The 26,102-nt window shown below is 47.9% G+C and overlaps 1 protein-coding gene and 1 long non-coding RNA gene across 4 annotated transcripts; one reads left to right on the top strand and one right to left on the bottom strand.

Moving 5' to 3' along the window:
• The first annotated feature begins 285 nt into the window (after window positions 1-285).
• Window positions 286-7,821, top strand: LOC133246644 (uncharacterized). Of its 2 annotated transcripts, none has more exons than XR_009736093.1 (2): window positions 286-1,841; window positions 7,453-7,821. It is a non-coding gene; the product is annotated as an uncharacterized LOC133246644 (long non-coding RNA). The 2 variants fall into 2 exon arrangements; XR_009736094.1 differs by lacking the exon at window positions 286-1,841 and adding an exon at window positions 2,809-3,847.
• Window positions 7,822-12,165: 4,344 nt separating this feature from the next.
• AOC1 (amine oxidase copper containing 1) lies at window positions 12,166-24,914 on the bottom strand. Of its 2 annotated transcripts, XM_061415172.1 has the most exons (6): window positions 24,674-24,914; window positions 20,419-20,715; window positions 15,413-16,995; window positions 14,150-14,435; window positions 13,638-13,770; window positions 12,166-13,194 (listed from the first exon to the last, which is right to left on the bottom strand). In XM_061415172.1, the coding sequence occupies exons 3-6, from the start codon at window positions 16,989-16,991 to the stop codon at window positions 12,925-12,927; spliced, it is 2,268 nt and encodes a 755-aa protein (XP_061271156.1). In that variant the 5' UTR covers window positions 16,992-16,995; window positions 20,419-20,715; window positions 24,674-24,914; the 3' UTR covers window positions 12,166-12,924. The 2 variants fall into 2 exon arrangements, with proteins under 2 accessions (XP_061271156.1, XP_061271155.1); XM_061415171.1 differs by lacking the exon at window positions 20,419-20,715 and having other exon boundaries at window positions 24,674-24,913.
• Between the last annotated feature and the right edge of the window lie 1,188 nt (window positions 24,915-26,102).

Below are 26,102 nucleotides of genomic sequence, written 5' to 3'. Positions count from 1 at the left end.
AGATCAAATTGCCAACATTCTCTGGATCACAGAGAAAGCTAGGGAATTCCAGAGAGACATCTACTTCTGCTTCATTGACTACACCAAAGCCTTTGACTGTGTGGATCATAATAAACTGTGGAAAGCTCTTAAAGAGATGGGATTACCAGACCACCTTACCTGTCTTCTGAGAAACTTGTATGTGGGTCGAGAAGAAACAGTCAGAACCCTGTATGGAACAACTAATTGGTTCAAGACTGAGAAAGGAGTACAACAGGGCTGTTTGCTGTCACCCTATTTGTTTAACTTCTACACTGAGCACATCTTGAGAAATGCCTGGCTGGATGAGTTACAAGCTGGAGTCAAGGTAGGTGGGAGAAACATCAACAACCTCAGATATGGGGATGATACCACTCTAATGACAGAAAGCAAAGAGGAACTCAAGAGCCTCTCGATGAGGGTGAAGGAGGAGAGTGAAAGAGCCAGCTTAAAACTAAATATTAAAAAAAGTAAGATCATGGCATCCGGCCCCACTGTGTTGCTGTGTGTTGTGTTAGTCACTCAGTCACGTTTGACTCTTTTCGACCCCATGAACTGCAGTCCACCAGGCTCCTCTGTCCATAGGATTCTCCAGGAAAGAACACTGGAGTGGGTTGCCATTTCCTCATGACAAATAGAGGGGGAAAGGATGGAAGTAGTGACAGATTTCCTTTTCTTGGGCTCTAAAATCACTGCAGATGGTGACTGCAGCCGTGAAATCAGAAGACGTTTGCTTCTTGGCAGGAAAGCTATGACAAACCCAGACAGTGTGTTGAAAAGCAGAGACATTACTCTGCCGACAAAGGTCCATAAGTCACAGCTATGGTCTTCCCAGCAATCACGTAAGGTTGTGAGAGCTGGACGGTAAAGAAGGCAGAGTGCTGAATAACTGATACCTTTGAACTGTGGTGCTGGAGAAGACTCCTGAGAGTCCCTTGGACTGCAAGGAGATCAAAGCAGTCAATCTTAAGGGAAATCAGCCCTGAATACTCATTGGAAGGACTGATGCTGAAGTTGAAGCTCCAGTGTTTTGATCATCTGATGAGAACAGCTGACTCATTGGAAAAGTCCCTGATGCTGGGCAACACTGAGGGCAGAAGGAGAAGAGGGCATCAGAGGATGAGATGGCTGAATGGCGTCACTGATGCAATGGACATGAACTTGGGCAAACTTTGGGAGATGGTGAGGGACAGAGAGGCCTGGTGGGCTGCAGTCCACAGAATCAGACACGACTGGGCGACTGAACGACTTTCTGACAAACGTGTTGCTTGCTCTTCCCATTCAGAATTGAGCCGCCAGAGGACCCGAGACAACCCAGGAGGTTTGGAAACAGGAGCTCAAGGCACGTTCTTAGAGGTCAGGGAGGAGGAGAAATGGACACGGAGGAGGGTCAGTAAGAAGTCAGAGAAGTGAATAGTATGGAATAAGACGAGCGTGCTGGGCTTAGGAGAAGACACTCCCTACAGGAAGGCAGGCATCTGGCACTCTGTCTTTAGCCTTGCATCCCTCCCAGTCCTCCCCAGGTGCACCCGTCTGGACGCTGAGTTTGGGCCCAGTGATGCATGCAGGACCGTAGAGGCGCCCGGTTCCGCTGGGGACCTGGGCGCTGGGGCCGCAGAAGCGCAGCGGCGCCACCTAGCGTCCAGCCGGCGCCGGCACCGGGCAAGCGCCTCGCTTTCTCCAAAAAGGAGCAAAGACGTGGAGCCCAGAAGGAACCCGTCTTTGGTGCCTGGAAAGCGTCGGCGGCGAAAGGAGGGCGAGAAGAAGCGCAGGGACAGCCTGAGCCCCGCTTCTATTTCAAGTTGACACATATCCTTGCTTTCGTAGGTATTCTTATAAAATACGGTTATTCGGCGCCACAGATTTCAAAATAATGATTTTTCTTTCTTTCCTTTGGCCCGGTCTTTGTTATTATTATTATTTTTAGGAAAACAGTAATTTCTGAATGACTTCGATGCAGTGTTTTGTTCTCTTGACCCAGCTTTTGAATGTAGGAGGTTGAGACTTGGTGAAATATTCCTGTTACATATCTGTTCATGCCATATCCTTTATTTTCTATTTGAAAATTTCACTCGTTTTATGAGATGCAATTGACATATAACGTTGTATTAATTATAGGTGTACACCATAATGATTTGATATATGGGTGTATTGCAAAATGATCACCACAATAAACCCAGTTAACATACATCACCTCACATATTTATAAACGTGTTTTTCCAATGAGTGCTTTTAAGAATTCCCCTCTTAGAAACTTTCAAATAGAGTCTAGAGGTTTATACATAAGTTTGAACTTATTAAATGTATTATTCAGATAATCTATATCTCTGCTTATTTTTCTTCTGCTTGATCTATCAGTTTCTGAGAGTTATGCATTGTTTCCGTCTCGCACCTGAGACATCTTGTTAGGTGCATATATGTTGAATCTTCTTCATCTATTGCTTCTTTTATCAAGATGCATCATCCTCTTTCAAGCATATACAGAAGTAGAGAAAAGAATAAAACAAACCCTCCTGAATCTGTCATCTAGCTTCAACAACCTATTTGGTTTAATCAATGACTCATTTGGTTTGGTTTGGTTCAACAACTCATATGGTTTAATCTGATTTCATTTATACCCTACAAAGTCTTCCACATCTCTTCTACTGGATTATTTTGAAGTAAATGACAAACATCCATATTATTTTATTAGTAAATACATTAGTGTCTATCTACAAAAGATAAGGAATTCTTAACTATAAATTTTTTTTTGTCACACCACGTGGCATTCACGATCTTAAGTTCCCTGGCCAGGGATCGAACCCGTGCCCCCTGCAGTGGAAGCAGAGTCTTAACCACTGGACCTCCAGGGAAGTCCCAATGAAATGGGGCAGGCCTTGCCCCCACCCCCCATCATGTCCTCTGCTTGCCTTTTGCCTGTGGAAAACTTTAGTCAAAGAATAAGTTTAATCAGAGGAGTGAGAAATGCTGAAACAAAGGAAAACAATCAAAGGAGACTAAATAATAATAATGTAGTCACTAAGCAGAGTCGAGGACCTTTAGTTCTTTCTCAAGGATTGTAGATAATATTCTGAGCCACATCTGGTGAGCTGTCTTACAGATACCAAAACCCCAGGTGGAGAAATCAACTACACGATGATCAGACTGTACCCAGGACTTGAACTTCCACAATTCCGAGAATTGACTGCAAAGAAATGGGAACAAGTGCACCCCGGAACTGGAGATTAACTAACTGTCCTGAAACAACCAAGATGTTGCGAGGCAGACCACTGATGACCAACTGAAGGTGACTGTTACAGATGACTGTGCTGTTTCTACATGTAACCCCCCCGACTCTGTCTACAAAAGCTCTCACCCCCTGCTTGTTGGAGCGGGGAAGTTGGCCTTTGGACGGATATCCACCAGCCTCCCCCCAATTGCTGGCATCTGAAATAAAGCAAACTTTCCTTTCTACCAACTTGGCCTGCTTATTGGCTTTTGAGTGGCAAGCAGCTGGACCCTCCCCAAGCATACCTTTTGGTAACAGATTTTGGTGCCCAACGTGGGGCTGGCTACTGCTGGCTTCTGTGCTTTCATGACACCTGGCTCTTCTGGGTCTTCCAGGGGAAAACTGTGGCTATGATACTGTATTAGCCTGCTGCTTGAAGCTAGGCAGCCCCAGGTAGGGGATTTGGGGGATGTTCCTACCAGCTACTGAAACTATTTGTTTTGAGGATCCTCCCTGTTTCTCCCCTGCTCGGCACTGGCTGCCAACTTAAGCTTTTCTTGGTGGAATGGAAACTTGCATTTGGGGTGAGCTGCCGACCTCCAAGACTGGCTAAGTCCACAGGTTTGCACATGGGCAGCCTTCCCATTTGTGAATGCTGGTGCTATTTGGGCATTCTTGCCAGTGGGTTCTGACCTGTATTTGATGTTGAGGATCATTTGTGAGCACTGATTGCTATTTGGGCACTTTTGCCAATGGTTCTGATGTCTGTCTGCCATTGAGGACCGTTTGTGAGCATGAAGCGCTTTTGGGCATTCTTGTCAATGGGTTCTGACATCTGACTATCATTGAGGACCATTTGTGAGCACCGGGTGTCATTTGGGTATTTTGCCAATTGCCTCTGATATTTGACTATCGCTGAGGACCATTTGTGTCAGGGAAGTGTTTGGGACTCTGTACCGGTCACCTTTGGAGAGGGTTTATGATAGATCTGTCGTTTGGTGTGTGAGTGTATTTCCATTTGTATAATTGGTACTCTTGTTGCCTTATGTAAAATGGGAAATTCAGGTTCAACCCATTAAAGAAAATTTTAGTTGTGAATTTATGACTAAAAAGGAAATAATTTTTTGGACAATATATGGCTGTAGTATTCTTCAGACTCCAGAGAAGATTGGTTAAGATGAAAGTCTTGAAATTCAAAATACTGATTCTTTTTCCATATGCAGTTAGGGAAACCTAACTTGATAAAACACTTTTTTCAGACCTTGAGAAACCAAAAATATGCCTAGGAGAAAACTTGAAGTTAACACTTATCATGTCCTTGAAATACAAACACAGTCCACATTGCCTGGAACTCTAGCCTTTGGTTAATTGTAAAACTTCAAGCTAAGGAAAAAGAAAAAAAAAAAAAAAGGAAAGTCTTTTAAAACTGAGTGTGTAATTTGGCTATTCTGATCATTATCCATAAACTGATAAGCTTAATTGCAATGCCTAATTCATGAAATGTAAAAAGATAAAACAATGAGATCTCTGTTTGATGTTTATATGTCTCAATATGTATTTTTGTATTTGGATAATATCTCTGAGGTTAATTAGTAAAGGAGCTCTATTTAATTGGCCTTAAAAAAATATAAGTACTTGCTACTGAAAGGTATGCATTGAGGGTCCAGCTACTTGCCACTCAAAAGCCAGTAAACAGGCCAGGTTGGTGGAAAGGAAAGTTTGCTTTATTTTAGATGCCAGCAACTTGCAGGGAGGGTGGCAGACATCTGTCTAAAGGCAGACACGTCCCCCCCTCCAACAAGCAGGGAATCAGTTTGGTTCAGTTGCTCAGTCTTGTCCAACTCTTTTTGACCCCGTAGACTGCAGCATGCCAGGCTTCCTTGTCCATCACCAACTCCTGAAGCTTATTCAAACTCATGTCCATTGAGTCGGTGATACCATCCAACCATCTCATCCTCTGTCATCCCCTTCTCCTCCTGCCTTCAATCTTTCCCAGCATCAGGGTCTTTTCCAGTGAGTCAGTTCTTCGCATCATGTGGCCAAAGCATTGGAGTTTCAGCTTCAGCATCAGTCCTTCCAATGAATATTCAGGACTGATATCCTTTAGGATTGACTGGTTTGATCTCTTTGCAGTCCAAGGGACTCTCAAGAGTCTTCTCCAGCACCACAGTTCAAAGGCATCAATTCTTTGGTGCTCAACTTTCTTTATAGTCCAACTCTCACATCCATACGTGACTACTGGAAAAGCCATAGCTTTTACTAGACGAACCTTTGTTGGCAAAGTAATGTCTCTGCTTTTTAATATTCTGCTTAGGTTGGTCATAGCTTTTCTTCCAAGGAGCAAGTGTCTTTTAATTTCATGGCTGCAGTCACCATCTGCAGTGATTTTGGAGACCCCCCCAAATAAAGTCTCTCACTGTTTTGATTGTTCCCCCATCTATTTGCCATGAAGTGATGGGACCAGATGCCATGATCTTAGTTTTCTGAATATTTGAGTTTTAAGCCAACTTTTTAACTCTCCTCTTTCACTTTCATCAAGAGGCTCTTTAGTTTTTCTTTGCCTTCTGCCATAAAGGTGGTGTCATCTGCATACTGGAATTATTGATATTTCTTCCAGCAATCTTGATTCCAGCTTGTGCTTCATCCAGCCTGGTGTTTTGCATGATGTACTCTGCATATAAGTTAAATAAACGGGGTGACAATATACAGTGATGGAATTCCAGTTGAGCTATTTCAAATCCTAAAATATGATGCTGTGAAAGTGCTGCACTCAATATGCCAGCAAATGTGGAAAACTCAGCAGTGGCCACAGGACTGGAAAAGGGCAGTGTTCATTCCAATTCCAAAGAAAGGCAATGCCAAAGAATGTTCAAACTACTGCACAATTGCACTCATCTCACACACTAGCAAAGTAATGCTCAAAGTTCTCCAAGCCAGGCTTCAACAGTACGTGAACCATGAACTTCCAGATGTTCAAGCTGGATTTCGAAAAGGCAGAGGAACCAGAGATCACATTTGCCAATATCTGTTGGATCATCGAAAAAGCAAAAGCAAGAGAGTTCCAGAAAAAAATCTACTTCTGCTTTATTAACTATGCCAAAGCCTTTGATTGTGTGGGTCAAAACAAACTCTGGAAAATTCTTCAAGAGATGGGAATACCGGACCACCTTACCTGCCTCCTGAGAAATCTGTATGCTGGTCAAGAAGTGACAGTTAGAACTGCACAAGGAACAACAGACTGGTTCCAAATTGGGAAAGGGGTATATCAAGGCTGTATATTGTCACTCTGCTTATTTAACTTATAAGCAGTGGGTGAGAGCGTTTATAGGGAGTTTAGGGGGGCAACATCCGGAAACAGCACAGTCACCTTCAGTTGGTCATCAGTGGTCTGCCTCGCATCATCTTGGTTGTTTCAGGACAGTTAGTTAATCTTCAGTTCCGGGGTGCACTTGTTCCCATCTCTTTGGGGTCAGTTCTCGGAATTGTGGCAGCTCAAGTCCTGTAGTTGACTTCTCCACCTGGGGTTTTGGTATCTGTAAGACAGCTCACCGGATGTGGCTCAGAATATTATCTACAGCCCTTGAGAAAGAACTAAAAGTCCTTGACTATGCTTAGTGACTACATCATTATTATTCAGTCTCCTTTGACTGTTTTCCTTTGTTTCAGCATTTCTCACTTCTCTGATTAAACTTATTCTTTGACCAAAGTTTTCCAAGGGCAAAAGGCAGGCAGAGGACACGGTGGGGGTGGGGTGAGGCAAGGATCATATGGTCCTGCTCCGTTTCATACTTTCAGATTGAACAAATCTAAATTTACCTACTTTTGTCTCCTTGTAAGACCAAGAGGGAAACTAAAGATGTTTGGGTTTATTAAGCATATATATTGTACCACCGAAGAAAAATTGTGCTATAAAAAGTGCATAGTTTTTGAGGTTATGAAATATGTTCTTAAGTTTGCCAATCAGAAAATGCTGGTGTAACATTTTCATTACTTGTTTCTTAGTTTTGTTAAAACTTTCAAGGGTTAAAAACTGTGATATGTAAAAATGATAAGTGAAGCATTTTGGTATGTAAGGCAAAAGATACCAAAACCCCAGGGGAGAAGTTAACTACATGATGACCAGACTGTACCCAGAACTTGAGCTGCCACAATTCTGAGAACCGACCACAAAGAAATGGAAACAAGTGCACCCTGGAACTAAAGATTCACTTTCTCTCTTTCTTTAGTTGCTCAGTCGTGTCCGACTCTTGCGACCGCATGGACCGCAGCCTGCCAGGCTCCTCTGCCCTTGGGATTCTCCAGGCAAGAATACTGGAGTGGGTTGCCATTTCCTTCTCCAGAAGATTAACTGTCTTAAAACAACCAAGGTGATGCTCGTCAGACCACTGGTGACCAATCTGAAGATGACTGTTAGAGATGACTGTGCTGTTTCTGGATGTTGCCCACCCCCGACTCTGCCTGTAAACTTTCTCACCCCTTGCTTGTTGGCCGGGGGTGAGGGGGTGGGGTGGGGTGGGGAGTCAGCCTTTGGACAGATGGCCACCACCCTCCCCTGCAGTTGCCACCACCTGAAATAAAGCAAATTTTTCTTTCCACCAACCTGGCCTGCTTATTGGCTTTTGGGTGGCGAGCAGCCGGACCCCCCACGAGTACCTTTCAGTAACACCAAGATAGGGAATTCTTACTAAAACATAATCACAATACTGTTATCACTCCTAAAAAGTTTATAATAATTTCTTTGTTGCTCTTGTTCAGTCGCTCAGTCGGGTCCGACTCTTTGTGACCCCGTGGACTGCAGCACATCAGGCTTCCCTGTCCTCCACTGTTTCCCAGAGTTTGCTCAGATTCATATCCATTGAGTTGCTGATGCCATCCAATCACCTCATCCTCCTTCTCCTCCTGCCTTCAATCTTTCCTAGCAACAGGCTCTTGTCCAATGAGTTGGCTCCTTGCATCAAGTGGCCAGTAGTAATTTCTTAATATCATTAAATATCCAGAGTGTTCAAATTTCCTAATTGTCTCATAAACATTTTGATTTTCTTTGCTCAAATTAGGATCCTAATAAGATTCATATCTTATGATTACTTGATATGCTTTCAGTGTCCTTTAAAATTTTTTTAGTTCCCTAACCAGGGATTGAACCCAGGTCCTTCAGAGTGAAGTGCCTCCCACCTGGAGAAGACCTGCAAATGAGGGCAGTGGCCCAGAGTATGTACATGGTGTTCAAGGAGAAATCATCTGCCAGGGTAGGGCTGGCCTTCCTGGCCCAGGGATGCTGTGTACTTGAGAATCGGGGTCAAACAATGAACCATTGACAACAGTGTTCACAAAGGTCATGCTAGGGTGACACTTTAGGGGGTCATTTGCAGCTCTAGAGTCAGAGCAGACTTCCAGCCTTTATAAAACAAGAAGATGCCCATCGGAGAGAAGCCCAGCTCTCATTATAGCACGTGACAGCACCCCGCAGGCTGCACGTCTCTCTGGCCTGCTTGTCTCCCCAGCACGGCCATGGGTGGATGTCTCGAGGGTGGGGACTGAGCCTTCCTCGTCTTTGCATCCCTGGCCTGTCACATCCGGAGCTTGCATCATGCTTAGAACAAGGAGGGGCAAGAAGAGACATGCTGAGAAGGGACGAGAAGGGGAGGAGGTTGGAGAGTGCTGCCTGCAGGGACCACCAGTGATCTGGGAGCTGCAAGAGTGGGAAGTGACGACAGCTCTGGGGAGGTTGGAGCTATTTTCAGGGGGTGAGACTCAGGTTTTCTTGCTGTCTCGTCAGGTGAGGGAGGCGGTGCTGTCCTAGCCAGAGGGATGGCCGAGATTATCATTAGGGCCAAGGCACAAAAACTTGACAGGGTGGGGGAAAGGAGGATGTGAGGAGTGGGCATAATCTGAAATGTGCATTTCCTGGGCTATCAGTCACTTAGTCACTCAACAAGCACTGAAGTTCCACCGAATGCACAACACAATCAGGCCTGCTGTGAAGATGCAGAGGAGGGAGGGGTTTTGGCCTTCAAGCAGCCCCCAGTGTGGGTGGGGAGACAACAGTCCCCCCCACACAACAAAATGCCTGTAAAGGAGCCCCCTGTCCTCTGGCTTCTAACCTGCTCTCACCTGAGCCCCTTAAACCAGTCATGATCTTCTGTTTGGGGGGAAAGGTTGGAATCTATATACTTAACATCCAGTCAAAAGAAAGGGATAAAGAAAACCAGCGCCTGCTGCCAAGTCTTCATCTTATTAGATGTGAAACCTTGGGGTGATGAGACAGATACGGCAACTCTCGAGGAGTGCGTCAGAAGCATTTGAGCCTTGGCCTGGGGCTCTTCTAAACCAGTTCCGGTGGAGGGTGGAACTGAAAAGCTTCACATACAGTGTGTAGTTGGGGACAGTAAAGTTGGAACAGGTATGCTGGAGGAGCAGATCACTGCTTTTGATGACTGTGCTGTCTGTGGATGTGGCTGCCTTCAACAAGTTCTAAAACTCACGGTGGATCAGTGACCTTGAGTAAAAGCTTGCAAGACGGAAAAAAACCCTTCTGACACTCCCCTCTAGTTTTGCCCTTTCTGTCTCACCATTAAAGATGGAACACTTAGCAGCAAATGCTGTTTTTCGGTTTCCTTTGGCTTTTTTTTTTTTTAATAATTCACAAAGTGGAGGCAGTGTGAGGATTACAGAAGATAAATCGTCTACAGTTCCATCACCCAATGTTACTATTGTTGTTCAGTCGCTCAGTCGTGTCCGACTCTTTGCAACCCCAGGGACTGCAGCATGCTAGGCTTCCCTGTCCTTCACTATCTCCTGGAGTTTGCTTAAGTTCGAGTCCATGGAGTCAGTTCAGTTCTGTTCAGTTCAGTTGCTCAGTTGTATCCGACTGTTTGCGACCTTCCCTGTCCATCACCAACTCCCAGAGTTTACCCAAACTCATGCCCATGGAGTCGGTGATGCCATCTAACCATCTCATCCTCTTACTAACGTGAAACAGTGAACAGAGAAAACAGCTTTTGTAGCTGAGGTAGGACCAGTCAAAGACCCAGGACTCGGTCCCCTGCCCTGGTGTGTCCCGGTTTTCTGAGGGCAGATCCTGGAACTGGGCTGGCCCGAGTGACTGAACTCTGAGCAGAGGTCAGGGACGCAAAGCTAGGGGTGGGGCGCAGAGGAGGAGCCACTTGTTCTGCTTCCTTCAGTCCACAGTCCCCCAGATGGAACTGCACACCCATTGTATTAGTTCCTATTGCTGCTATAAATAAACCACAAGCTTAGTGACTTCAAACAACATGTTTATTCTCTTACAGTCTAGAGTCTACACAGCTGTGTTGCTAACGGCGGCTCTCAGGGACAATCCATCTCCTCGCCTTTCCCAGCTTACTGTTCCTCCTCTGACTTTAGAGCCAGCCTCCTGTCTGATCCCTGCCTCTCTCATTAAGGAAAAAATCCACCCCCCAATCCAACAGCAATATAGAAGGTTTACGTTGAGAAATCCTTGTGATTATATTGAACCCACCTGGATAACCTAAGAGAATTTGCCATCTCAGGAGCCTTACCTTAATCACACCCGCTGAACGCCTTCATTTTGCTGGGTAAAGTGACTATATTCACAGGTCACCGGGAGGTTAGGATGTGGGGGGCGGGGTGAATCTGGTGCATCCGTTCATCCTGGCCAGCTGCTGTATCCCAGTAATCAGCAATAAGAGTCGCTTCCTTCCTCCTTCTCTTTTCCTTCTAAAATTTAGCTTTTATTAAGTAGGGGCTTCCCCGGTGGCTCAGTGATAAAGAATCTGCCTGCCAGTTCAGGAGATGCAGGAGATGTGGGTTCAATCCCTGGGTTGGGAAGATTCCCCTGGAGAAGGAAATGACAACCCACTCCAGTATTCTTGCCTGGAGAATCCCAGGGACAGAGGAGCCTGGGGGGCTACAGTCCATGAGATAGCAAAAAGCTGGACACGACTGAGTGACTGAGCACCATACATTCTTATGATTAAAAAAGAGAAACAACATAGCACCAGGGTGGAGGCCATGGCACCTGGGAACCTACTGGCCTGGGTCTGCACTGTGGCTGGGACCCTCAGAGGCTCCCTCAACACCCGGAGGGAGAGAGGAGACCCTGCTCCCATCACTCTGCTCTCTCCCCCACGTCACTCCACCCTCTCCACCCTGGGTCCCCTCAAGCTTTCTTCATCCAAAAACGAAGACACTCTCAAAGAAACCCACCCCCAATATAGACAGGTTCCCTTGAGTAATCCTGCTCCATCCCGTCTCTTTCACCCTACTTCTCTCCACCTCTTTAGGTGTTGCGGTTTGGACGTCTGCGTCCCGCCTGACGCCCAGTGTGATGGTGTTGGGAGGTGGGCCTTTGTGGGGTGCTTAGGTCGTGACCGGAGAAGGCAATGGCACCCCACTCCAGTACTCTTGCCTGGAGAATCCCATGGACGGAGGAGCCTGGTGGGCTGCAGTCCGTGGGGTTGCTAAGAGTCGGACACGACTGAGCGACTTCACTTTCACTTTTCACTTTCCTGCATTGGAGAAGGAAATGGCAACCCACTCCAGTGTTCTTGCTTTGAGAATCCCAGGGACGGGGGAGCCTGGTGGGCTGCTGTCTATGGGGTTGCACAGAGTCGGACACGACTGAAGTGACTTAACAGCAGCAGCAGCAGTAGGTCATGACAGTGGAGCCTCATGAATGGATTAGTGTTCTTATAAGAGACCCCAGGGAGACCCCTTACCCTTCTGCCATGGGAGTATGCAGCGAAAAGTCAGAAGTCTCTGACCCAGAAGAGGGCTCTCACTTGACCTTGCTGACACCCTGATCTTGGACTTCCATCCTCCAGAACTGGAGGCAGCAAACTTTTGTTGTTGATAAGCCACCCAGACCGTGGTACTGTACGATGTTATGGAAGAACTTGAAACTTTCCGGCCAACCCAATATTTTGTTACAGCAGCTCAAATGAAGACAATGGGAAACCACTTTTATTAGAATCACGTGTTATCTTTCAAGGGTGTTTATGAGTATGTATATTTCTCTCTTCTCTTATACAAAGGTCAGCATGCCATCTATTGTTCTATACCTGTTTTCTGAGCACATCATGAAGCTCTTCCCTATCAGGACAGTGAATATCCCTGTACATACGTTTCTTTCACAGTCACCTATGAGCGCATTGTGTGGGCACTGCAAGGGTTATTAAGATCTATAGGCTCTCTCCTGTAGATGGAGGTTTGGCTTTTTTTCCAGACTTTGACAGTGCAAATAGTCCTTCAGTAAATTGCCATGTACATCTATTTTTCCTGGGTTTGTAGGTAGATCTCCAGAATAACTCCAAGAAGTTGGGTGAGTAAATCAAAGGGTAGAGGAGGCAGCAGTTTCACTGGATTTTTCCAGTGTCTTCCTGGCCTTGCATTACTTGGCGTGCCCATCAGTGACCCCTAGTCTCCCAGGAGGGAGCCATCAGCCTCAGATTCCTTAAGCTGACTTCACAGGCCAACCTAGTATTTCGGTGACTGTCATTTGCCATAGCCATGGAGGTCTTCTGGGGTGGAGACCAAGGCCTTGGGTTTCTCATCCGTGTGTGTCCCACATGCCCGGCCTGGGGTGTGGCCTCACCCACTGTGCCTCCCCCAGGAAGCTGCCCCAGAGGGGTTTATCGTCTGTCCCTGGAGGAGGGGGGGCACTTGGGCTTCAGGTGGGACCCAGTGGGGGGCAGGGGCCTTCACACAAGCCTGTAGGTTCCATTGTAGCTGAAAGAGGGAGGCTTCAAGCAGTCCCCCTCTTCCTCAGGCATCCAGCTCTGGGTGTAGGTGGAGCCATTTTCCAGAGGTCTCACGATTATGAGGTCTCTGGATGCCAGGGACGGGTCCTCTGGGAAGAAGTTGAAGGGTCGGAGCAGAAAGCCCACGGAGTTCCCGGGCGTGGTCGTGTTGGGGATGTCTTCTGCGTGGGGGATGTGCAGGAAGCCCACTGTGACCCAGGCCACCAGGTCCTGCAGGAGAGAGGGGCGGGCCATGCTGAGGAGGCTCAGAGGAGAAGGGGCGGCTGGCACCCAAGCCCCAGGTATAAGGAAGGGCAAATCTGGTGAACCCGGAGCTGGCTCTCCACCCAGTAAGCTGGTCCTTGCCCTACTGGGACTCGGCAGGGATCCTGGGACCCAGCAGGGATCCTGGGACTGGACTGGGATCCTGGGACTGGACAGGAATCCTGGGACCTGGCAGGAATCCTGGGACCTGGCAGGGATCCTGGGACTGGACAGGGATCCTGGGACTGGACAGGAATCCTGGGACCTGGCAGGAATCCTGGGACCTGGCAGGGATCCTGGGACTGGACAGGGATCCTGGGACTGGACAGGGATCCTGGGATTGGACAGGGATCCTGGGATTGGACAGGGATCTGTCTCAGGGTGGGGCTGGAAAAAGGCAGAGCTGGTACCTCTTCTTCAATGTTCTCATTGTTGCGAAGAAACTCCTCAAAGACGACAGGTGGGTCCCAGGGGTCGTTCTGGTTGTAGATGCTGCTGCTGTATCTCTCTGACTCCCGGTATTTGGTCACTGCCAGGGGGTACCTGTCCAGGCAGAGAAGCTGAGTGACTCTGGGTGTCGGGGGCCTCCCAGCCCCTCCCAGGGAACATTGTCAGGGTCAACGAAGGGGGAAAGTTACTGCCTTCCCCTAAATGCAGGATCATCCCCTGAGAGTTAGCCAGACTGTCAGTGGAGGCTCCGGGGCTCTGCAGGGGCTCTATACCCTCTATCCCCAAACACAGAGCCACACACCCAGGAACATGCACGCGCACACACACACACACACATGTGCACACACCCAGATATAGCACTGGATAGATTCAGAATCTCATGAACAGAAACACAGACACACACAGACACAGGGAAACACAGAGACACAGAGAGGAGCCTCCAGTCCCCGCCAGCCTCCTGGGCCTTCCTCACCTGGCCCAGGTGACGGCCCGCTCCTCTTGCCAGCCTGGGGGCAGCACTTGGTCAGCCATGGAGTGGATCTGCACTCGGTAGCTGCGCTGGTGGCCCCAGGGGTTCTGTTCAGGGCTAGTAAAAAGCAGGTATTTGGGCAGAGTCTGTCCGAAGCGGAAGGCTGCCTGGCGCTCCCGAGAATACCGCATCTGCTGGAGAGCTGGATGGACTAGGCGGTGTCCTGGGCTCCAGGGGTTGGTGATGTTTTCCAGCTTCATCTGCAGGGTCTGGAAGCTATTCTTGGTGCCTGCGGGTGTACAGGGAAGGAGTTGGAGTCAAGCACCTGGAACTGAAGCCTCCTCATTCCACCTTGGGCCCTCCGTCCGGGACCACACCCAACAGCAGACCATGGACTGAAGGGGATGTTGAGGACAGGCACTGAGCCAGATGGCAGTGGAGGGAAGGGGCTGAGGAACTAGAAGACAGCTCAGAGCTGGCACAGCAGCAGCAGTGACTCCACTGTGACCCTGGGTATTTCCTCTTGAGAGCAGCATCCAAGCCTGTTTGCTGCAGCTGTGGTCCCAGAGACAGGCAGATGGCCTTTCCCCAGGGGGAGGGGCCATGTCAATGCCCTCTGGGTCAGGAACAGACAAGGGGGAACAGGAGAAGCTGCCCAGCTGGTCCTGGGGGCCTGTTCTAACACGGGACTTGATATCAGGCCAAATCCTGTCATTACACCCATGCCATCTTTTAAGGCACACATGCTCAGTCACTCAATCATGTCCAACTCTTTGTGACCCCATGGGCTGTAGCCCACCAGGCTTCTCTGTCCATGGGATTCTCCAGGCAAGAATACTGGAGCGGGTTGCCATTCCCACTCCATTGGAGAAAAGCTTCTCCAATCTTTTCTGGTGACACCACTAATTTAAGAGACACAAGGAGTATTCCCAATGGTGCTGCATCCATTCAAAGCTCCAGGCAGGGACGTGTCTTACACCTAGGCATTACCCCCTCCCCCACCCCTTTCCCCCCTCCCCGCCGTGCACACCTTTGCACAGGGTCCATCCTCCAAAGGGGTCAGTGCAGGGGCAGCCCCTGGCACTGTTCACGTCACCATTTTGCAGGGGCATACAGGTTTCTGCAGGCCCTACACCTCCAGGCTGGGCAAACTTTCCTGACATTATGTCTCCACGGGAGACGCGGCACCATCATCTCCCAGGAGTGTGAGTTATCTCGGGGATGCAGACATTTGGCTAGGAGGGTGGTCCCAAGCCCGGGTCCTACCTGCCACATCCAGGTCGACGCGGTAATGCACAAGGTGGGTGTGCATGTTGCCGATGAGGTGGGTGTGCAGGCGGGTCCCGTGGCGCAGCCCCTCGGGGGTGTAGAAGGTGGCATGGATGTAGCCGGTGGCGTGCATCTTGGCCTCCATCACCCCGTTGGGGTAGAAGATGAAGTCCCAGATGTAGTCATAGTTGTAGACCGTCGACGTGGTCCTTAGCACCAGCGCCTGACCCTTGAGCCCCGCATAGAAATTGAAGCCACCGTTGAAGTTGGAGTTAAAGTGCCGCCGGATAGGCACCCCTGTGGGCATCTCGAAGAGACAGAGGGCCCGGGGGTAGAGGACGGGGCCGTCGTCGTCGTAGTAGTGGAGGGCGTCCACGAAGGTGGCCATCTCCGGGCAATCGATGCCAGGGGCTAGCTCATAAGTGACGCTGCCCAAGCCCCAGCCCACATCCATGTACTTGGTCTGCATGCCGGCTGGCGTGTGTCCTCCGTACAGTGCCACGGCCTCCTGCACGCTCACCTCGTAGGCTACGCGCTCACCGCCGAAGCGCACATCCAGGACTTGCAACCCCGAGGATGAGCGCAGGCGGAAGGAGAAGCTCCAGCCGGCGTAGCGCACCGTGTGGCCGTCCAGGCTGTAGCGCGCGCCCTGGGGCTGCACCAGGCGGGGGCCGCTCTTAGAGACGCCCAAGTCCCCGCGTAACTGGTAGGAGGAGAAGAGGGCCGCCTCGGGCAGGTTGGCTCCGTCCTTGCCCTTGGCGAGCGGGTCCTCCAAGACCACCGCATCCACCTCTCCGTCGTCGTACTTCTGAGCCAGCTCCTCGGGGCTCCGGTAGAACCTCCCATTGTACCAGACCCGCTCCACTGTCCAGTCCCGGGGGTTCGGGCTTCCGTGGTCCAGCAGGAGCTCCATCCCAGTGGGGTGCAGGAAGTAGCCTTCGATTTGCAGTTGCAGGATGAACCAAGAGCGGCGCTGGCCGGAGGCCACGCCCCGGGGTGCCACGTCGGTGAAAGTCAGGCACCGCTGGGAGCAGTTTCCGAACACAGCGCCCGCGGTGCGCCAGAAAAACGCGCGGAGGGGCTTGGTGGCCTCCTCCAGGGTGTGACTCAGAAGGGCATACTCTGCCTTGGAGATGGGCCTGGAGGCCCAGGAGGCCTGGTGCCTGGGCCTGGGCGGCAGGTGTCGCAGGTAACGGGGCCTTGGCAGCGGCCCCACGGCAAACTCGGTGATGTTGGGCTGTTCCTGGGCTCCAAAGAAGATGATGGCTCGCGCCTCCCGAACGGGAGGCCGGTGGCCTTTATCCAGAAACTTGAGCACGTGTTGCTTCTTGGGCAGCAGCATCTCAATGAGGAACACGGAGTTCTTGGCCACGGTCAGCGTGTTGGACGGCTCCAGTCTCAGCTCCTTCTGGGACCAGAGGAAGCTGTGCACGGCCTTGAGCTCTTGGGCGCTCAGGTCCGCAAATACCCTGCCTTTGTCGCCTGGGGTCTGCGGGGCGCCCTCTGCCGCCGCCAGCGTCTGCAACACCAGGATGGCCGCGCTCGCCCAGCGGAGGGCCAGGGCCTCCCGCCCCATGGCTCTGGAATGCAGCAGAGGAGATGAGCTTGGCAGTTTTGTGGGAGGAAGTGGGTGTCCCCCAGGTTGGGTCTTGGATTACCCTGGCCCTTGACCTCATGGTTTTCCCACGGACTCACCTCCTGGCTTGCAGTCCTCCGATTTGAATTCTGCTCTCTCCTCCCTGGTCTGTAACCTCCCTGGTCTGTAAACCTCTTTTAGTCCCATGGATGCGCTTACCTGTGCAGACTCCTCCCCTCCTCTGTGCCTTATCTCTGCGGGGCAGAAGCGCTATCTCTCCAGCTTTAGGTCACTCAGATATTCACAGTACCTGTACCCCAAAATGCTACAGTGTGCTGGCTGTGCCATGGGTGTTGGCAGCAAAACGGTGTTGTGTCAAAACGGTGTTTTTGATACAACACAATGTTTTTTATATGGATAAAATTTGAAATGTAGTGTGGAAGTTCAAAGAGTCGACAGTTCTAGGGCTAATACATGGTACCACTAGGACCAGCTGTGTGACCTTGGGCAGCTTGCTTAAACTCTCTGGGACTCCATTCCCACAACAGTGAAATGGAAAATAACAATGCAAGTACCTACTTATGGAATTGTTAGGAAAAATCAGTTGGACAATAAGGATAAAGTGTTTAGCATAAAGCCTGCTTTCTAGAAAGCACTTGAGAAATGCAAACTACTCATTTTTTTTTTCCCAGTAGTCATGAAGAATGTGAGAGGTGAACCATAGAGATGGCTGAGCGCCAAAGAACTGATGCTTTTGCACTGTGGTTCTGGAGAAGATTCTTGACAGTCCCTTCCTAAAGGGAAATCAACCCTGATTATTCATTGGAAGGACTGCTGCTGAAGCTGAAGCTCCAATACTTTAGCCATCTGATGCAAAGAGCTGACTCATTGGAAAAGACCCTGAAGCTGGGAAAGACTGAGGGCAAGAGGAGAAGGGGACGACAGAGGATGAGATGGTTGGATGGCATCACTGACTCAATGGACATGAGTTTGAGCAAGCTCTGGGAGATGGTGAAGGACAGGGAAGCTGGTGTGCTGCAGTCCATGGGGTCGCAAAGAGTCGGACATGACTGAACAATATGAGGATACATTCTCTGGTGTCAGAATGTTTAAACTTATGAACCATGTAGAGTGATTTGACTGGTTCAGTTGTAGATCTGTGCCCACACAGGTGAGGGGGAGAATGGGGTGGCTGGCCCTGCCAAGCTTCTTTGGCCTCTTCAGTGATGCCCCACAGTTGTGACCACTTGGCCTCAGGCCAAGGCCATGAGGAGGGCACCTCAGGATGTCATCATCCCAGGGGGCAATTTGAGGTGATGTCCTTTTCCTGTCCATTGTGAGGGGAGGCTGTGGTCAGGGTCTCATGGCCCACCCCCTGGAGCTGACACTACAGTCTTGACCTCCCATCCCTGGTGGGGAGTCTCGGGGACTCATGTGATCTCTCCAGCCTGAAGGGATGGGGAAGCTCTCAGGGTTGCTAAGTGAATCCAGAGCAGAAAGATAAGCAGTGAGTTCTTGTTCTACTATTAAGTTTTGGTCCAGCCTAGCTTCTTTTTTAAACTAGATTTGACTTGGAAAAGTTTTAAGTTAACAGCAAAATTGAGAGAGATGTACAGAGAGATCCCGTACATCTCCTGTTTTACCTCCCCCCCACCCCCACCACGTAACCTGACCCACTAACAGCATCCCACACCAGAGTGGTACCTTTGCTACAATCTGTGGCCCTACAGTGATACATCATTGTTACCCAGTAATTTACATGAGGGTTCACTCTGGGTGCTGTACATGCTGTGGGTTCTGACAAATGTGTAAAGACTTGCATCCATCTTTATGGACCATACAGAGCAATTTCAGGGCCCTCAACGTCCTCTCTACTCCAGCTCTTCATCCTTCACTTCCTTCCCTGACCACTGACCTCTTTACTAACCCGGGCAACTACTGATCTCTTTACTGTCTCCATAGTTTTGCCTTTTCCAGAATGTCATGCCATCAGGGTGATACAGCGTGCAGCCCTTTCAGACTGTTCTCTTTGGCTCGGTAATATGCGTTTATGTTCCTCCATGTCTTTTTGGTATCCAGGCCCCTTTCGTCTTAACCTCTGATGAAATTAAATTTATATTTTAAGGCAGGACAAGAAAGAATTAAACATAGAATTTCCTCTCTGTGTTTGTTTGGGCCTCCTCCTTCCCCTGCGCCCTAACATGCTGTGTGCGTCTGCGGTATGCGTTAACCAGAGCTCCTCAAAGATGGGGGTGCTTGCTGTACAGTAAAGATCCATTTTTTTTCCCTTCTTCTAATGCTAGCAATGTAACCTCTTAGAAGATCACTGTTCTTTCCCAGCTCTGTAGGGGCCATGGTGACTTGCAGCTTGCTTTATATATGCCTACCTGGACTATGTATTTTTGGTGAACTTAATGTAAAATATCAATATATTATTTTGATGTATGATCCCTTTGTCTTGAAAATGTATAAGACCATGCCTTCAACTTCCAACAAGTGGAACAGTTCTCAGAGCTTTCTGAGAATCTGCTTCCAGGGTTATAATCCTCTGTTAAACTCAATTAAAATCCCCTGTTTTTCTTCTTAACTTAGTAGTTAATTGAATTTTCATCGACATTTTCTTGGCACAGTTGGCAGTATATCAGAGGCACCCAGAGACCACCCTAAACTGAAGCTCAGTACCAGCACAGGCTCTTGGAGTCCCACCCAATTTTTGGTATTCTTCAGGTGCTTTGGTGAGGTCTCCTGATATCCAGACATCATTGCTTTAAATGATGTCCTGAATTTTACTGGACCTATTTTTCATTCTCTTTCTTTAAGAAAAAACTTTTCTTGGCTGTGCCATGCAGCATGTGGGATTTTAATTCCCTCACTATAGATCAAACCTGTGCCCCTAACGTTGGAGGCACAGAGTCTTAACCACCTGACCACCAGAGAAGTCCCTTGAGCTGTTTTTCCTGGGACTTTTCTGTTTTTCTCTGAGTCCTAAAGTGGGTAACTGTACATTTTCTAGGCAGGAGACCTGGGGGATTTTCTTAGGTGGGGACCCAAGGGAAACTTTGGCATGAGCCAGGTTGGCTATGCTTCTTAAAGATTTGGCTTAAATCGGAAAGATTATGTGTATATGGTCTGAACAAACTGTTTGCCAGTGAAATGAAGACCGAGCCTGCTCAACTCCAAAGGGAAAAGGACATCTGCTCCTTCAGGCCACAGGGTGCTTCCAGGCCACTGAGAACCTAGCGGAAGTGTTTGAGGATCTATCCTCGTGATGTGTAGTGAGTCCACAGAGGGTCTCAGTATAATCATTAAAAAAATCCTGCTAGCTGGGCAGGCATAACAAAGGCTGATTATCTCGAGTTCTGAGCACCCAGGGCAGTTTTAGACTGTCAGAGGGAGGACCCAAGACATGTAAGAGAGTCAGACTGACCTGGGATAACTCCTGGGGCAGCTAGACTCAGAGGCAGCATGAATTCATGTAATTGGAACAAAGCTGGTGCTTGCAGGTACTAATCTTCACTCTTAAATGGCCAGGATGGAGCTTTTTTGACATTCTAGAAAAAGCCAGCTTGATAAAAGACCTTTTCAAAATTCTGACCCTGAGAGAATAAAAATATTCTTCAGAGGATGCTTGAAGGAAGTTATAACTCATACTATGTCCTTGAAACATAAACATGGCTCACATCACCTAAGACGACAGCCTTAGCTCAGTTAGTAGACCTTAAAACTGGAAAGAGAAAAGAAAAGGGAAAGAGGCTTTTAAAAACTCAAGTAGGAAAATTATGACATCTCTATCTGTGTCTGTCTGGATATGTTTGTCTGTGTGTACGTTATAAATACGGTATGTCCCTACCTCTGGATAGTGTTACCAAAATTAATTTGTAAAAGAGCTCTTTTTGACTTAAAAGTAAGTGCTTACAAATCAAATATTTCTAAATGTAACTTTAGCCCACTTCTTAAAGGATCATGTGATCCAGGATTAACTTTTAATGACTAAAAACCAGTTTAAATTGGTAGTTTGATTAATACAGACATGTCTTTAGAGTCTCACCATTAAGTATAACACTTTCATTGTACCTTGGTTTACTGAAAATCGATAAACTCATATTATTTCTGTTCCAAAATTTGTAATGAGATAATTAATGGTATGATGATATTTTCATAAGTAATAGAAGAGAGATAAGGGGAACTGAACTGAACTGAAGGGGATAAAGCCTTTTGGGTAAACTTTCTTAAAATAATATGTTTTATGGTGTGTCCACTTAAGAACACTCTTGATGAAAATGAAAGAGGAGAGTGAAAAAGTTGGCTTAAAGCTCAACATTCAGAAAATGAAGATCATGGCATCTGGTCCCATCACTTCATGGCAAATAGATGGGGAAACAGTGAAAACAGTGTCAGACTTTATTTTTGGGGCTCCAAAATCACTGCAGATGGTGACTGCAGCCATGAAATTAAAAGATGCTTACTCCTTGGAAGGAAAGTTATGACCAACCTAGATAGCATATTGAAAAGCAGAGACATTACTTTGCCAACAAAGGTCCATCTAGTCAAGGCTATGGTTTTTCCAGTAGTCATGTATGGATGTGAGAGTTGGACTGTGAAGAAAGCTGAGTGCCGAAGAATGATGCTTTTGAACTGTGGTGTTGGAGAAGACTCTTGAGAGTCCCTTGGACTGCAAGGAGATCCAACCAGTCCGTTCTAAAGGAGATCAGTCCTGGGTGTTCTTTGGAAGGACTGATGCTAAAGCTGAAACTCCAGTACTTTGGCCACCTCATGCGAAGAGTTGACTAATTGGAAAAGACTCTGAGGCTGGGAGGGATTGGGGGCAGGAGGAGAAGGGGACAACAGAGGATGAGATGGCTGGATGGCATCACTGACTGGATGGATGTGAGTCTGAGTGAACTCTGGGAGTTGGATATGGACAGGGAGGCCTGGCGTGCTGTAATTCATGGGGTCGCAAAGAGTTGGACACGACTGAGTGACTGAATTGAACTGATTGTCCTAATCTGATGCTTTTCAAAAATGCCTGTAGGGAGATTTTCTGCTCCCAAAATAAGTTAGACTCAGTAGTGAAAGGACTTCCACCTTGTATGAGGGTTATTTTAGAAACAGCTCTCTCATGTAAGCCTGCTGAAGACGTAGTAATAGGATCTCCTTTAACTGCTTATGTCTCATATTCGGTTGAGTCTCTTCTAAACTGCCACATTCCGCACAATTCTGTAAGCCAGCTAACTTTTTAAGAAGTTGTTGCTTTCTCTTCCCAATACTACCTTGATTTGATGTAATAGCATTAACATTGCAACTTTGCTTCCAGAACCACAGGAAGAAAGCAACTATGATCACATCTTGTTAGCAGTTTATCTTCTTGCTCCCAGGAATGACTTATAAGAAGCCTATTGATAAGGCTGATCTAATTTACAGATGGGTCCTACTTATGGGATGAATGGGACATTATCAAGCCAGATATGCAATAAGATCCACAGTGGACATAACTGAAAACTTTTATTTGCCAGAAACAAAGTCAGCACCACAAGCCAAATTAATTACCTTAACTCTAGCTTGTCAGCTAGCTAAAGGCCAGGTAACAAATATTTATACTGATGTTCAGTATGCTTTTTGAGTGGCACACAACTTTGGAATGCTATGAAAGTAATGAGGTTTTAAACCTCATCATGACATCTTATACCAAAAATAGAAAACAGGTTGAAGAGTCATTAATCACGATCAGTTCAGTTCAGTCGCTCAGTTGTGTCTAACACTTTGTGACCCCATGGACTGCAAGATAATGGATTAATGGTTAAATGGATTAACCATGATACAACTGCCAAAACAGCAATTATGAAAACAACAGAGCATTTCAAATTTGGCACTGTGGAAGCTGAAGGAAATCAACTTGCTGATGTTGCAGCCAAATGGGTAGCTTTAAATATTCATCCTGTCCAGCCTCCAGAATGTCCACTGCTCTCTGTTAACCCGGCAAACTCAATGAAAAATTTATTTCTATGAGCTCAAGAAATCACCACTAAAGAAGAGAGACAGATTAAGCAACAAAAAGGGGAAATTTTGACCCCACCACACAAATACGGGTTAGACCCGATAAAACAAAAAAATAGTTTCGATAGACATGTGCGTGGTTAGTCACTCAGTTGTGTCCAATTCTTTGTGACCCCATGGACTTCAGCCCGCCAGGCTCCTCTGTTCTTGGGATTTTCCAGGCAAGAATGCTGGAGTGGGTTGCTATTTCCTTCTCCAGGGGATCTTTCTGACCCAGGAATCAAACCTGTGTCTCCTGCGTTTCAGGCAGATTCTTTACCTCTGGGCCATCAGGGAAGCCTTGTGCCTCTCTATGTGTGTTCAAAATTCCTCCTAAAATAATGATGCCTGAATGACTATTGGTCATATCTATTATTCGATATAAAATAGTGACCATGCATAGTGCACATATAGAGCAAAATTGGCGTAAGTCCCCCTGTACCACTTAGAGTTGACTGTCAGTCTGTGGCAAGCATCCTACTAGCTTAACCCCTTAAAAGGTAAGAAAGAACTGGGGTATTAAGATGGGGCATTGGGGGACATGATAGATCCAGGGCAGGTAAGCGACCACCATGGCATTGGGGGACCAAATACTGGTTCACCTAATGCTTTCTATCAAAAGATTAATGATCAAACCGGGGTGGGGACGATGAAATAAAACGTGCATTTCAAACCAGGACAAGAAAAAATTAAACATAGAAGTTGCTATCTGTGTTTTTTTTTGGCCTCTTCCCTCTGTCCCCCACTCCCTAATGTGCCAGATATGTCTGCATTACTCATTAACCAGAGTTCCTCAAAGATGGGGGTGCCCACTGGACTGTAAAGATCCATTTTCCCCCTTCTTCTGATGCTAGCAATGTAACCTCTTAAAAGATCAATGTTCTTTCCTAGCTCTGTAGGGGCCATGGTGACTTGCACCTTGCTTTATATGTGCTTACCTGGACTATGTATCTTTGGTGAACTTTTAGTAAAATATATTATTTTGATGGATGATCCCTTTGTCTTGAGGATGTATATGACTGTGCATTCGATTTCTAACAAGTAGAAGAGTTCTCAGAGCTTTCTGAGAATCTGCTTCCTGGGTTATAATCCTTGGTTTAGCTCAAATAAAATCCTCCTCTTTTTCTTCTTAACTTGATAGTTAACTGAATTTTCATCCACAGTTCTTATCCCCAAATTGCCTTCTGCTCTGCTAAGGAGGGAGATGTGGAAGAGACCTGAGGTCCTGTAACCTGAGCTTGGCTATTCATTTAACCTTTCCCGGTACAATCCTTGGTTGCAGTGTCCAGATGGGCGGCGGCCGAGGTAGACGATAGCAATGAAGCCATGGCAGAAGGGAGAACTCAGTGGCCAGTGAGACCTCCACGCTGGGAGATACAAAACATACCCTCTCCTGCCCACGGCTCATCTCCAGTGCTTGGAGAACAGTGGCCACCTCCTGGCTGCACCTGTCCCATTTCAGCCCTGGGTGGTGTGTGCCTTGGAGTGATCCTTCTGGGCTCTCACCCCTCCCTTTGGCCCCCTACCTCTTGTGTCTTTGTTTCTTCTGACCCTCCACTCCATGTCCACCTTCCCTCACTGCCCCCCTCCCCTCCCCAGTTCACCGCTGCTTGGCTCTCCCTCAATACCCTCCCCTGCCCAGAACATACCTGTGTGCTCAGCTCCGGGCTCACCTCTGCTGCAGCCTTTGTCTCTGACTCCTTGAACTTTACAGCTGGACCTTGCCCCAGGGGGAGGGGCGGAGTGAGGCTTGTGCTGACCAAGGTGGTGACCTACGGCTCAGGAAGCTCCACAGTGGGCAGGGGCAGTGCACGAGGAAGTGTGTGGGTCTCTCGTGGCAGTGGCCCAGCGGGCTCCTGTTACCCCAAGTTCCGAGTATGGAAACTCCCCAGTCTTTCACCACTTCAGCAGCTGTGTCCACTTCTGTTTTTCCCCAAACACCCATGCCGTCTATAATTCCCTGTCATTCCTTCTGCTGAAGCAGCACTTTTCACAAGAGTTGCCTGTGTATTCTCCGCTATGATCTGCATTGGCATAGTCTGTTCAAGTAGGTGGTGAGTTTCTGAGGTCAGAGATAAAGATAAGGAGAAATTTCCTAGCAAGTACTTGCCAATGTGGACTTCCCAGGTGGTTCAGTGGTAAAGGATCCTGTGATGCAGGAGACTTGGGCTCGATCCCTGGGTCAGGAAGATTCCCTGGAGAAGGAAATGGCAACCCACTCCAGTATTCTTGCCTGGAGAATCCCATGGACAGAGGAGACTGGTAGGCTACTGTCTATTGGATTGCAAAGAGTCAGACATGACTGACTGCCTTTCACTTTCATACAGTTCGTGAGGTTCCCACGGCAAGTATACTGGGGTGGTTTGCCATTCTCTCCTCCAGTGATCACATTTTGCCAGAATTCTCTGCTATGATCCGTCCATATTGGGTGGCCCTACATGGCATGGCTCATAGCTTCATCAAGTTACAGAAGCTCCTTTGCCACGACAAGGTCTTGATCCTTGAATGGGGTTAAGAAGCAACAGTTAGAACCCTGCATGGAACAACTGATTGGTTCAAGATTGAGAAAGGAGTGTGACAGGGCTGTCTGCTGTCACCCTGTTTTTTTTTTTAACCTATATGCTGACAACATCATGAGAAATGCCAGGCTGGATGAGTTACAAGCTGAAATCAAGAAAGGTGGGAGAAACATCAACAACCTCAGATATGGGGATGATACCATTCTAATGGCAGAAAGCGAAGAGGAACTAAAGAGCCTCTTATGAGGGTGAAGGAGGAGAATGAAAGAACTGGCTTAAAACTAAATATTAAAAAAAGTAAGATCATGGCATCTGGCCCCATTCAGTTCAGTTCAGTTGCTCAGTAGTGTCCGACTCTTTGTGACCGCATGAACCACAGCACGCCAGGCCTCCCTGTCCATCACCAACTCCCGGAGTTCACCCAAACTCATGTGCATCGAGTCGGTGATGCCATCCAGCCATCTCATCCTCTGTCGTCCCCTTTTCCTCCTGCCCCCAGTCCTTCCCAGAATTAGAGTCTTTTCCAGTGAGTCAACTCTTAGCATGAGGTGGCTAAAGT

This window comes from Bos javanicus, chromosome 4 (genome assembly GCF_032452875.1).
Source record: "Bos javanicus breed banteng chromosome 4, ARS-OSU_banteng_1.0, whole genome shotgun sequence".
Taxonomy (NCBI): Eukaryota; Metazoa; Chordata; class Mammalia; order Artiodactyla; family Bovidae; genus Bos; species Bos javanicus.
Note: the sequence above shows the minus strand (reverse complement) of the source record. Positions and strands in the feature narration are given on the sequence as shown.